General features: G+C 35.5%; 1 protein-coding gene across 4 annotated transcripts in view; it reads right to left on the reverse strand.

The window, feature by feature from the left end:
• Elys (AT hook containing transcription factor 1 homolog) overlaps window positions 1–13,955 on the reverse strand; it is a 225,577-nt gene that overhangs the window by 83,102 nt on the left and 128,520 nt on the right. For 2 of the 4 annotated variants that reach the window (XM_069843302.1, XM_069843301.1), the window contains exons 22-26: window positions 12,947–13,106; window positions 11,024–11,147; window positions 6,991–7,105; window positions 4,863–5,089; window positions 1,533–2,015 (exon numbers count right to left, since the gene is read on the reverse strand). In XM_069843302.1, the coding sequence (XP_069699403.1) occupies window positions 1,533–2,015; window positions 4,863–5,089; window positions 6,991–7,105; window positions 11,024–11,147; window positions 12,947–13,106 (1,109 nt within the window). The remainder of the gene's footprint in view (window positions 1–1,532; window positions 2,016–4,862; window positions 5,090–6,990; window positions 7,106–11,023; window positions 11,148–12,946; window positions 13,107–13,955) is intronic. The other 2 variants (XM_069843303.1, XM_069843304.1) reach the window with 2 other exon arrangements.

Consider the following 13,955-nt stretch of genomic DNA (forward strand, 5'->3'; position numbering starts at 1 on the left):
AAAATATGGCCGAAACTTTCCGAACGATCCATGCTGCAGTGACAATTTTTGAAGACTGTGATCCTGAGACAGTGATAAGTGCTAAAGTGAAGAGAGAGGTTGACCATGTTCTGAAATGTTACAAAGAGCTGTATAGCCAGAGGGTGAAGAAAACTACACAGTTGACAAACATATTTTACAAAATGACTTGACACTTCAAACGAACATCAAGCGTCCACAGGAACACTTCAACCACAACACCAAGAAACCCATCCGAGAGAGTGGGCTCACTCCAATACCAGCAGAATATACCAATGTAGATGAGCCAGAAGCTATTTGAAATGTGAAGTAGGACTTTCAAAAATATTTTTTTGTGTATTATTTTGAGTTTCAGCTTTAAAATATTACGTCAGTGTATTATTTTGAATTTCTGCATTAATATTATGTTTCAGAAAGATATATTGGTTGTTTCTAATATAAATACTGTATGTCTCTATTATTTTAAGCTAAATTTGTGAATATGTGAGAATCTAATCCTATATTATGCGTATAAAATGATTCCCGTTTTACGCGAATTCAGTTTACATGGCAATTTTGTGGAATGTATCTATTGCGTATACCGAGACCTACTTGTATATGTAAAGAATACTTTTATTACACTTGTTCGAATTTTTTAAAGTTTTTATTATTTATTAATCCATTACTGGAAATATCTTAAATATGATATTCAATAATTAGGAGGATAGCAATGGCCAACGAAGCTTTTAATAGAAAAAGGAACATCATCTATGGACTTCTGGAAAAAGAATTAAGGAAGAAACTAGTGAAATACTTTGTATGGGTCAAAAACATAGACATTACAAAGAAGTGAAGAGAAGCGAACAGAAGCATTTGAAATGTGGATATGGAGAAGGATGGAACATGTGAAGTGGACAGAGTAAGGAATAAAGATGTGTTGAAAAGAGTGAGTGAAGAAACAATGATGCTGAAACTGATCAGGAAGAGAAAAAGGAATTGGTTGGGTCACTGGCTGAGAAGAAACTGCCTACTGAAGAATGCACTGGAAACAATGGTGAACTGGAGAAGAGTTTGGGGCAGAAGAAGATATCAGATGATAGATGACATTAAGATATACGGATCATATGAGGAGACAAAGAGGAAGGCAGAAAATAGGAAAGATTGGAGGAAGCTGGGTTTGCAGTGAAAGACCTCTCCTTGGGCAGAATACTGAATGAATGAATGAATGAATGAATGAATGAATGAATGAATTCAATAAATCAGCAATCTTCATTATTTGGCTGAGCTTTTGTCCTATCCCACTCAAATAATCGAGAATCTTCTGTAATTATTTAAAAATTCATAGGACAGATTGGGTGAAGGAGGCAGAAATGAATAAAAGCAGAAGTTAAGATATGGAAAGTTTCTCGGTTAGAACCCAAAATAAAAACAGCAATAACAGCAAAAAATAGAAGAAAAATCTGAAGAAAAAGCAAAAACATAATAGGGAGAGAAAAATAATTGCAGCATAACATTTTGAAGAGTGCAATGTTTACCTTCTGTGACATTCTCAGTATCCTCTGCATTCACGTTCAATTTTGGTGTAGATGTCTCTCTCGTAAGCACTTCCTGTACAACACAGGTCTCTCTTATGATATGTGTTGCCACTTCTTTAATGGTAACAGTGGTTTCAAGAGAAGCTTGTGTTGTGTGTGTTGAGATAATACTCTGAGAGTCACCACGTTTTGAAATACCAATCCTCTCAGGGCTATCAACTCGCTGTTTCTTCAGAGGAGACTCACTGGAAACATCTGCACTTTCCAGTGTGCGATTACTGCTTTCCAGACTATGGAACACCTCACTATCATCCTCTGCATTAGTAGAGTCATTCAATTCAATTTGCTTGCTCATTTGTGAGTCTTCCTTGGAAAGTTCTGGGGCTTCTATTTGCTTGCTCATTTGTGAATCTTCCTTGAAAAGTTCTGGGGCTTCTAGTTGCTTGCTCATTTGTGAATCTTCCTTGGAAAGTTCTGGAGTTTCTAAATAGAAAGAAAGGCAAGATTTTAACTCTCATCAATGACTACTGCAGAACCATAGAAAGAAGAGAAGATTGAAAGGTCTTGAAGTCTACATTTTCTGCACTCATTGTCAAGCATGTGTACACACACTACACACACGCAAGCAAACACAATCTTTTTTTTTTTTTAAGTTGACTTTGAATGATTGGTTGTTCTGGATATTACAAACATTGACAAATGGAATCACATTATTCTCCCATTGATTTTAGAATTATGGATGCCTGCATTATTAGAAAGGCTAATAAAAATATGATATTTCAGCTACATACACAACTCTTTCACATTCAATGGTGTTCTTCATTAAGAAGGAAAGTTGTCTGAAAATAATTTAATATTTTCTACTATACTTAAATGTATGAGGGTCGTTCAAAAAGTAATCTCCCACACTTTTTTTCTCAGCCATTAACAAAGATAGAAAGTGAACTTTTGAGGGCTTGAAATCTGACGTTTCTTCCACAAATGTACTGGGTTGCAAGTCATTCTGACAGATGGCGAAGCTGTAGTGAACTATTAAAATGACGTCAATTGCAGACTCCAGTTACAAGTTCAATTTTTGGTTCTCGAAAACAAAAGTGTGGTGAACATTCATGTTTGTGAGCAATGTTTGCTAGTCCTACAGTTGGGTGGCAGGCTCAGAGAGTTCGGGTGTCAGGAAGTGCAGAAACCGAGCTCTGAGATATGATGCATGCTGGATGCCCTGCCATAGCCAACACTCCAGACATAACGAATAGAGTGGATGTCATTACTCATGCACACTGGCACATCACAACACGAAAAATGGCCCTAAAGCTGTTGCTAAGCATTGGAAGTGGTTTTCAATTCTTGAGGCTCTCAGATATTCAAAAGTCTGCTTAAAATGAGTTCCACGAAGTCTCACCATATACCACAAGCTGCACAGGAAAGCCATTGCTTCTCAATTGTTAGAGCGCTATGAAGATGAAGGGGGGTCTTTTTGTCCCGGATCGTTACAGGTAACGAAACTTGGGTGCATCATTTTGAGTCGGAGACAAAAAGACAGTCAATGGAGTGGCATCATTCCCAGAAATAAGAAATTCATGACAGTCCCTTCTGCAGGAGAAATCATGGTTAGTATCTTTTGGGACTGTGAAGGGTCATTTTTCTGGATGTAACATTAAGAGGAGCAATCATTAACTCAGAGGCATACATCAACACCTTGAACAAGCAAAAGAAATGTTTCAGGAGAGTTCAGACTGGCAAGAATCCAGCAGAAATGTTGCTCCAGCTTAACAATGTACACCCTCACATAAATATGTGAACCCAGGAACACATCACCAAAATGGGTTGTACGGTCCAGTACTGCCCCATTCACATTACAGCCCAGATCTCTTACCATCAAATTTCCACCTCTTTGGGTCTCTTAAATTTAAATTATGTTTTATTTAACAATGCTCCCAACTGCCAAAGTTATATCAGCGTCACTGGTGTGCCAGAATTTTGTCTGACAGGAGTTCTTTTACATGCCAGTAAATCTACAGACATGAGCCTGTCACACTTAAATGCCATCGACCTGGGCCGGGATCGAACCCGAAACTTCAGGCACAGAAGATCTGCAAGCTACTGATGTGCCACTCAGGCCGACTATTGGGTCTCTTAAGTATGCTTCGCATCGAACTCATTTTGAAAGTGACAACAGCATAACTGATGCAGTGAGGAAATGACTACGCAAGCAGAACAAGAGCTGGTATCAGCTAGGAATACTTGCACTCATTACAGCATAAAGCCGTACAATGTGATGGATACTTTGTAAAAAAAATAGTTCGTGAAGAAGAAACATTCACATTACCACTAAAATGCAACAATTTTCATTAAATATATTCTGAGAAAAAAATGCAGAACATTACTTTTTGAACGACCTTCATATTATACAGTGAACTATTCTTTTGCTATGACCATTATCATTAACTTCAAATTGTAGACCTTTAGTCTGTTCTGGCAAAGTCATAGCCTTACAAAGTCTTTGTATGCTGCCATGGCGACCCAGTGCCTAGAGCACTGGACTCATATTCCTGTGGACAATGGTTCGATCCCTGGCATATCCCCAATTTATTATCTGTGTTGGGCAAGTCTGTGGTCGAGGTAACACTTGGGTTTTTATCTGGGTTTCCTTGCGACATCCCAAAAAATCTCCATCATCTCATCATGGGTATAGACGGACTTCATATGAGTGAATGACGGAACAGTCAAGTAACACACGCACGCACACACACGGTGTCCCTAAAAATGTTAACACTTATATGCTTATATGGATAGTGATTCACACTTACTTAGACACGTATGTATTACCACATCTCACCATGAGAAGGTGCAGTTGGACTTTTCCTTTCATCAAGACAAAGGGTTTAATGGTTATTCTTTAAATATGAATTAGTAAACATACATAGTTTTTACATGCAGTGAACATAATGGAAACTCCTATTTTAATAGTTATTAGCAGAAACATAGAAAGTTCTTGAATTTCTATTTTAATAAACTTTGTGTCCTACTCACGTAACTCCAAATAATATCTGAATACAGCAGTTGTTACAAGAACTATTCTCAGACTCGTTTCATTTAGGTTAGGTTAATGTTTACAAAATGTAAATTTAAAAACAGTAAAAATATTGTCATGTCATTCTCCTTCATTACAAGGGAACAAAGATACTAAATATGTATAAAGGAAAGGAAAGTAGCAAAGAATTAAGTTACAGATATTTTTGGTTCACTTCCTTGTCGTGTATTGTTTCACAAATTATCCAAGTGTAAAGAAAAGCAAAAAGAAAGTATAACTTTTTGGACTGTACCACTTACCAGCAGCTTGTAGCAGTTCTGGTGTTTGGTTATCTGTTACTGAATGCTGTGAAATGGCGAATGTGAAATCCATGTCTGCAGGACCCAATGTTGCATCACCAGTAGCCTCAGTGGTGTCTACCTTCATTTCCGTAACAGTAGTACCAAATGTTACAGAGCTGTGCCGACGATTGCGTGGCAATGCTTTCCGTGGAGTCACACCCAAAATACTTTTCTTAGTTGCAGATCTGTATCATTAATAGAAATCAACAATAGGCTAATGTAGAAGTGTAAATGTGCAGTATTTTTTAGTATATGTAGCATTTCCAAAGATACATTTATTTCTTTCCTACCCATATGGTATTAATTACAATCTTCTAAGTGAAAATTATTTATATAGTCTTCGGAATGTTTTAAACTCATTATCACATGCCTGTAACTTTAATTATTGCTAAGAGTTTAATTTGTTGATTTAATTTGTTGATTTAATTCCATATAGTAGCTAATAATATTGACGTATAGTCATTTCGTTCAAACTGAGTTACTAAAAAAGTAAAAAGAGACCTGAAGATGCCTAAATGGGGGAAAGTAGTCATCCCATCAATTTATTTAAAATTATTAATGTAAGTGATTGATTATTCAATCCTATTTAAGACAGTTGTTGACAATTACAATACCTTAGTACATTTATATATTATATCACTCAACCAATATGTTCCCTAGTTTAAGTATATTACATTCGATGGAAACGTAAACCGAATGTCCAGATCAAGATTGCCAAAATTAATAATGAGATATACTCCAAATGGAAGAAGAAAGCAAAGACCAATGAAGAAACTACTGTAATGGATGAATTCTGAGGCTGGAACAGATCACTATATCCTTGAAAGCTTGATATGATCATAACTTTTGTTGAAAATATTATCTAGCCAGTATTACACTTGTTATATTATGTTCACTTTTCTCAAAATCTTCGACTTTCAGAGAAATTAAATAGAAATTATGATACCTTCATACTTTTAATGTGATAAAATTGGGAGAAAAAGTCTGATTTTCTTTCTATGTAATCGTATATGTAAATGCTAGACAAATAGTGTTGTCCATAATTTTGCTGTAACAAATCCATCTTGTAACTGCTGAACAGAACTATAACATCACTTCATACTCTTTCAAGACAATAACAACAGGGTATATCCCTTTTAACACTTTATTATCTTCACTACTGTGAAAGCAAGTACTTTCATAGAATTCGAAGTTAAATGATTCATTCCAAAATACAGCAGAACTCCGTTTCAACATTCCTGTGTTTAAGGAATAATCTGTAACATCCTAGCCAAATTACCATAAGAATAATGTAATTCCCGCTTTTAAGGAAACTGGTTCACGAAAAATCCCGCTTTTAAGGAAACTGGTTTACAAAAAATCCCACATTTAAGGAATACCTTTCAAATGGATTTTGTGATAATAAAGCTCGAAACATCGAATCAACTTTCAATAATCAATTGTTTATAGTTCTTAATGATCTTACTTTGTGCTGTTTTCATAGAGTAGTTGTTTTGCTTGCTTTGTTCTCGCAAGTTGTGTGGATTCTGTTTCCAAATTTCTTTATTAGTTTATGCTGTTTATGCATCATTGCAATGGCGACTAAGTGAAAGAAATTAACTATTGGACGGAAAGTGAACATAATAAGGGATGTTGAGGTTAATCCTCAAATAACACTGTGAACATAATAGGGGATGTTGAGGTTAATCCTCAAATAACACTATCACATATGGTAAAATAATATGGTTTGTCAACTACTTCATTATGGGGAATAACGATGAAGAAAGAAATTTTCAATGCCTAGTTTCAGTGTGGTTTGGATTCAACCAAACAGAAAAACATTCATGCCTCACCATTTGAAGAGTTAGAAAATATTATAATGAAATGTATGGTAAATAAAAATTGTAGGCCTATATAACACACATGCTAGTACTAGTTATTTTAGCCTTTCCTTTCCATTTTATGTAAACCCTCTTTTAAAGGGGGGGGGGGTGGAAGTAATCCCTCATACATTCGTTGAAAAGAGATTCTACTGTATTAGCATGTGATGCTTACCATAAAATGGATCAGAATACCACTATATCATACTCTTTATTTTTATATCTACCTTGTAACAGGAGGTACAAGTATATCCACAGGTGTTGGAGTCCTGTCCCGCAGATCGTCAGCTGATGGAAGACTGAAACGAATCTGTCTTGATGATGGAATCTCCTCATCTGAAACTAATATATGTTATGCTTTTCTTCTGTTTAAACATTAACATTTATGAACAAGAAATTCAATATTCCACTCCTAGATGGTAATTTTAAAATTGTGATCACCTAATTACAAGGTTTACTGATAAATATGAAAAAATATATTATACGGTTATACACAAATCCAATACTGGTTAACATGTTTGCTACCAAAAATAACCATAATCGATTGCATACCCTAAATGACCATAGTCATTTAGAATCAAATTGAAAGACAAACTATATTAGAAAATATCTGAGCTGGGCAAGTGTAAGAGTGAATGTGTTAAAAGGGGTGTTTATAAAAATTCTATATTTTATATATACCAGTACATCCTATTTCCTCAAATAAGCCGTGCACCCCACTTTTGAAAAAGAGCAAGAGAGAAACAAAAGACAAAAATAAAACTTCCAACAAATTTATTCGCGAAAAATTTTAAAAAATTCAACAAAAATACAGTTTCGTTAACAATAAATAAATAAATTTTATCCTGGAACAGTACACATTTCAACCCAGCCTATGCACATGCACTGCACGCATGTCAGTTGTCTTGCTTAATCGGCCGTTTACATAAAATCCTTCAACATTCATACCACACATCATGATTTCTATGTTCCTCTGCATCTTTGATAATTTTAAGTTTTCTGCTGCAAGTAATGGATTGCAATTTCATACCTTTAGTGGTACTCATTTCCAGAATTGAAAATATAGGACGCACAAGCTATATACTTATCACACTTGAACTTGATTCTGACAATGTACTACTAATCCAGTGATGTCAGCGAGAGCACAAGTGTGCCTCATCACCCATATGCGCTGTTCAGAGTACGTAGGACATGCATGTACAAGTTTATAGTGAACACAAGGGTTGTACATTACATATTGACAAAGAAGTCGTTCAGTAAAGCCTGGTTCAGACAGTGCGTGTTTCTGTGATGGATGCCAAGGTGGCTGCGCTGATGGGTAGCCTGCATGCTCACTTGCCGGAAGTAATGCGCTCTGGTGGCTCCTTGGATGGCTAGCTTGCTGGATTTCCGAGGGTAGGTTCCTTGCTATTTTTCGTGATGGTTTGCAGGCTGAATCCAAAGATGATCATATAATATCACCACTGAAACCATGTCGCCATGTTCGTTGTTTTCCAACTAAACCTGTTTTTTTTTCTATATTCTTTAGTTTCTAAGAAAAAACAATTAAATATCGGAATTTAGCTGTTTTGCACTTATGGCATAATTACTTTATTGCGATATTTACTACTGTTAATGTAGGACTTTAGTTGTTTTCCACTAACGATTTAGTTTCTTTTTGACCATGAGTGTTGGCAACAGATGAAACAGATGATTTTCCAATTTGAACTGTGAAAAGAGCCAGCTCCGTGTGAACAACTACCATCACCATAGGCAACACGGGAGCCAGCAAGTGAGCATGCAGGGCAGCCATCAGCGCAGCCACCTTGGAATCCATCACAGAAACTAGCACCGTCTGAACCAGGCTTAAGTTCCAGGCTGACTGGATTCTTGACTTCTTATGTAAGTGAAAGATGCTCTTTGTTTGGTATGTGGATGGAAAATATTTAGTTATAAAGAGAAGCAGTGTGAAACGTTTGAAATTATTAGTCGATCTACAGAATGATGTATTCAAATTTTGTTGATTTTATTGACATTAGTAATAAATTGTAGTAAATATATGTGTAGATCTATTGTAGAGTTTCTTTCTCAATGCATTTTATTTATGTTTACAGAATGAAGTAAAAACAAAAAGGTGTGTTGCTAATAGCATAGACTCATTACATATCCATTACGAGTTCCAAGTCCAAAATTGACCGAATTCGACTTTTTATCTGACATGTTGTGTTTTGCATAGACTACCATTCTGTAAAAAAGAATATCCCAAGTCCGAGACTAAGTCTGTGTTTTTTTAATTATACAAGTATTTTATTTCAATAGGTATTCTTATATTGCAAGCCTATATATTATAGTTTCTTTGCTGTCCTAAAAAAATTACTTCAATGGACTTGGGATGTTTGCCAATGCAGGTCTTCTGTTAGAAAGTATTGACTTCAGCACGCACGCACACACAGATATATATTTGGGGGTACAAAGTTTTGTGGCGCAATTTATTTCTATATTTGGCAGTACGTATGTGAGCAATTCTTCTCACTTGTAAACCTCACAAAACCAAGATTAAGATCAGGATTGTCAGATGATAATATGCAGGCTATGCTACATCTTGCTTCAGGAAACATTTCCCCCGACATAAGAAGTTGGTGTTGGCAAAAAGCAAAAAATGCACTTCTGAATTAGGTTTGTTTCTAGAAGTGTGACGTTCATATTATAAGAGCATTATTATGTAATAGTTACATAACAATTAATTAGATAGGCTTTCATTATCTAAAACTGCTGAAGTTAAAGAGAATATATGTTCATTATTTGTTGTAAGCCTATTATTTCATTTTACCATATGCAGAATGTTCTATGATTTATTTTCTTTTTGTATTAGTTTAAAACAGAAATGCGTTTATGTCCTAGTCGTATTATTAGATAACTATAGGCTATAACAATTTAATTAGATTCTAGTTATTATCTGAAACTGTATAAGTTAGGAGAGTCTATGTTTATTATTAAATTGCACTTCTTTATAATTAATTGCATTTTAGAGAGGAACATGCTGCAAAACATGCTTTGATTTCTTGTTGTTTTGTATGAATGTAACACATTATCTACTGTTTAAAAGTGGTTTAATTCACCTTGCATTGGTAGGCCAATAGAGTTCATATTGCTCACCCCTTCGTGTTCACCACTACTGCATGCAGAAAAGATTCATTGAAACCACCCAGTGCTTGATAGCATGTAGAGTCGAGTATGTGCTTCTGACCTTGACATCCCTGTGCTAATTCAAACACCATTTAACAATACTGACAATTGAAATATACGCATAGGAAGATAATGGTGCACTACCACCTCAGGAGTTGCACAGGAGGAAAATCGGGCAATGCTGCCAATTTCATTTTGAATGAGCTGCACACCCGTATTTTTTACTTGCATATTTCGGAAAAAAAAAAGTGCGTGGAGTATTCGAAAAAATACAATATTTGAGTGGCTGAGAAACAAAAATTAGCAATGTTCCTAGCAAAAGACAGAACAGAGTAGAAGCATTTTGTGAAATCGACATGCTCCATAATGTTCCTGTACTTTGCTCAGGTTCTTTTTTATGCATGCTTCCTTGTTAAAAGAAAAGGTATGCTGTAGATCATTTATAAATTTTAATAATAGAAAGACAACATTTTGGAAGTGTTTTTGAGTATTTAATCACCACTTTACTTAAAAAAAAAAAATAATAACTTCACATTCGTGTTTGTAAAGCTTCCTTTCTTATACAGATGAGGAGTCTGAAGGCTTGTACCACAGCCTGAGGCTTATTGTGCTTACCACTCCTGTTCTATGACTATTTGTCACGTAATGGTCATGCTCTTGTACAAACAGAATGCAGCACACCGTATTGTTAAGTTAGCTCGGATTATAGAAATGTTGACAATGACATGTAAATTAATAATGGTGAAATGAGTCTGAGGTTCAACGCCTAAAGTTGCCCAGCTATTCTGCTTCAAATGGTTGAGAGAAAACCTTGGAAAAAAAACCCCAACCAGGATTTGAACCTAAGGCCATTCATTTCCCAGTCAGACACGCTAACGATTATTCCACAGCGGTGGACTGTAAACCTGTATTACTCTCTAATATCGGATTTCACTAAACCAAACTATTTTAAAAATATACCATATACAATTATGGACTTACTTTTGGATTATACTATACTTATAATGATTTGTTGAAAATTTGCTATCTATTCTATGCTACCATTTGATCACAAAAATTTCCAGTACTAGATTATTATATGAAGTATTAAATTACCTTGCATCTTCTCACTTGTTTGCTCTTCATCTTCTTCCAGCAACTCAGGAGTGGTTGAAGTTCCCGTGAACGATGGCTCTGACACATTGTCAGGACTAACAGAGCGACGTACCATCTTACGCACCTGGGAGTACAATATTCAATTTGTAAATCCAACAGCAGAAGTAATATTTACTTACAAAACCCCAGCCACTCTGGCATAAAACATTTCTTTTTAGTTAATTTTGTTCTCAGATATTAATGTATATATATTTTTTTTTAACTTATCCCACAATGTACAGAGATGGTGTTACAAATGTGATTTAATGATCTTGAAATTTCCATTATGGTTTTGAAATATTGCTATGTTGATACTCAACTTACTGAAAAGACATTCTTCATATCCAATATCTTCTTCTCTATTTCTATTATCCATTTTGTTGCTAGCCATAATTTTCCATTTCAATTTTGTACTGACTTGTGTAATTAACAAAAGACTTAAAATCGATTACATACAGTATATACCTTCAATTGTGTATTAAAATACACACTGTACTAACCCCTGCGGTGGTTAAGTGGTTAGGCCTCTGGCCTGTCACGCAGGCCACCCGGGTTCGAGTCCCAGTCAGGTCTGGGATTTCTCATTGAAAAAGTCATAGTGACACTTGTGGCGGACAAGATCGCACTTGGGGTTTTCCTCAGGGTTCTCCCATTTTTCCCTATATTAGGCATTTAAATCATTCTGTCACCATTTCTCCATTTTGTCATCATTCCATAGGATTCTCTGATTGCCAGCTGGCGATGCACGAAGAGGGCTGGCCTAGGAACGAGGGGAGTTGCCTGCTTGACATCTGGGTATGCAGTGAACATTAGTGTAGTCAGCTGGTGTGGGTTTGGGAATGCGCCTAGCTTGAGGGTTAGCGCAATAGACCATAAAAGGTAGCAGTGCTGGGCCATAGTGCCCCCCTCACGTAAATTCAATTCAATTCAATACACACACTGCACTAATTTCTATGTACAGCAATAATTATTATTTTATTAAAGAATTTGAATGCATTTTATTTTTTAATTATAATAGGCCTAACATAACGTTGTAACATTTATTATATTTTATTTTATTTTGAAATGAATGTAAACTTACTTCGTTCTCAACTTTTAACGTATAAATTTATGTATTGTAAATTGTTTATCAAACTGTCAAACTCATGTATTATGAACTGATGTCTTTGGAAAATACCATATATGTGCAAATACTCTGCACATATTTTTTTCCGAAATTTAGAGAAGAAAAACTCGGGTGCATGCATTTGAAATAAGGTTGATACCGCTTTGGCTTGAACACTTTTTTAATTTTCTCTCCTAAAGTTAGAGTGCGCATATTATTTGATAGCGTGGAGTATCTGAGTATATATGGAGATAAGACGGGGAGAGGGGGAAAAAGCTAAAGTGGATACAAATTTTATTGGACTGCGTGATCTTTCTCTTTCTTTCTTTGCAAGAGGCCTTAACTGAATTAGCTCACAATCAGTCATTAATCATAGATATGAAGCCTAATGAAATTATTTTTCTCTTGGTTACCATGGTTGCAGTTCTGAATCCCGCATAACCACCCACTTGATATACCTATACACTCTTTAAGTGCATGAGAGAAAATTAAATGTAAACCGTACATCTGGGGAATATTAAGTTTGTCAAAATTGTCACATTAAATTTGTTCCATTTCCTATATTACAATATATTAAAAAAATCGAAATATTTTAAGAGTATAAAGATAAAAATATTATTAGGATTGTAAAAATAAAGACAATACGTGTGCATGCCAAGTAAATATAAAGAAGTGACGCTTTGTACTACTAGAATATCTTTGGTGTGAAGTACAAGAATAACTCCAACAGTGACTAATTGCATAGAAGTAGATAACATATTTAACATGATTGTATTTACCTTGAGAATGGAGTGAGGTGTGAAGGGACTGCCAGCAGCTGTGCCTTCCTGCTGTTCCTTTTGCTGAGACACTGATGATGGCAAGGGGGTTCTGCGCCGTACATGTGGAGTCTGGAGTAGGGATAAGGCATCCATGTTGGAATACCGATCAAGTTTCCTGCTGACACATCAACCAGTCTAGTATAAGTTCTAAGTTCATATGGGTAGAACTTCTCTCGAACTAGTCCGTTTTTGGCAGGAAGAGAGTTAGAATTAATTTACTGAAGTTTTATGTCAGCACTAATGGCACAGTTGTGGTACCTCAAGCATAATTCCCTTCAATGTAATCTCTTCCAACTACAACATACTTCTCTCAGAAGTGATATACTGTATTCAGCAGCGTAATGGACGCCACCACATACTGGACACACCCCAATTTTTCGCGTCAAAAAAAAAATCCGCATAATAGACGCATCTCACTTTAAACAAAGATTGTTTTAATAATATCGAAAATCGTAAGATTGGATGCACAGCTTATATTTAAATTCAAGTTTTTAAACAACAATGCATGGTACCCTAGATCATATATAAAACAGATTGACCAAGCTTATATTAAATTTAGACGCAACTGGAAAATAACGGACGCTATGCGTCGCTAGTGTCGAGAAATGAGCTTGCAATAACAAACACTAGATGGCAGAGTACCTGAACAGTACATAGAGTAATATGATTGTGGGATGACTTTTTTACGTCATGCCACCTCCAAATTTCTTTCTCATTGTAATGTGAGGTTATGTTACAATAAGACTTTGATGTGTCGCTAAATTGTAGTATACAGAAGCTTGTTTTACCCAAATTCATCAACACACATAGATGACATTTTGGTACATGGCTGATATAATGTTGTTTGCGTTCAATATATAATCTGTCATCATTTGATGTACGAAATCTAATTGTTTTTAATTTTCAGTATACAATACCTCCCTAGCAACAATTATCACAAAATACTAAAAAGAGCAGATTTGTCTGC

The sequence above is a fragment of the Periplaneta americana genome, chromosome 13 (assembly GCF_040183065.1).
Source record: "Periplaneta americana isolate PAMFEO1 chromosome 13, P.americana_PAMFEO1_priV1, whole genome shotgun sequence".
NCBI lineage: Eukaryota > Metazoa > Arthropoda > Insecta > Blattodea > Blattidae > Periplaneta > Periplaneta americana.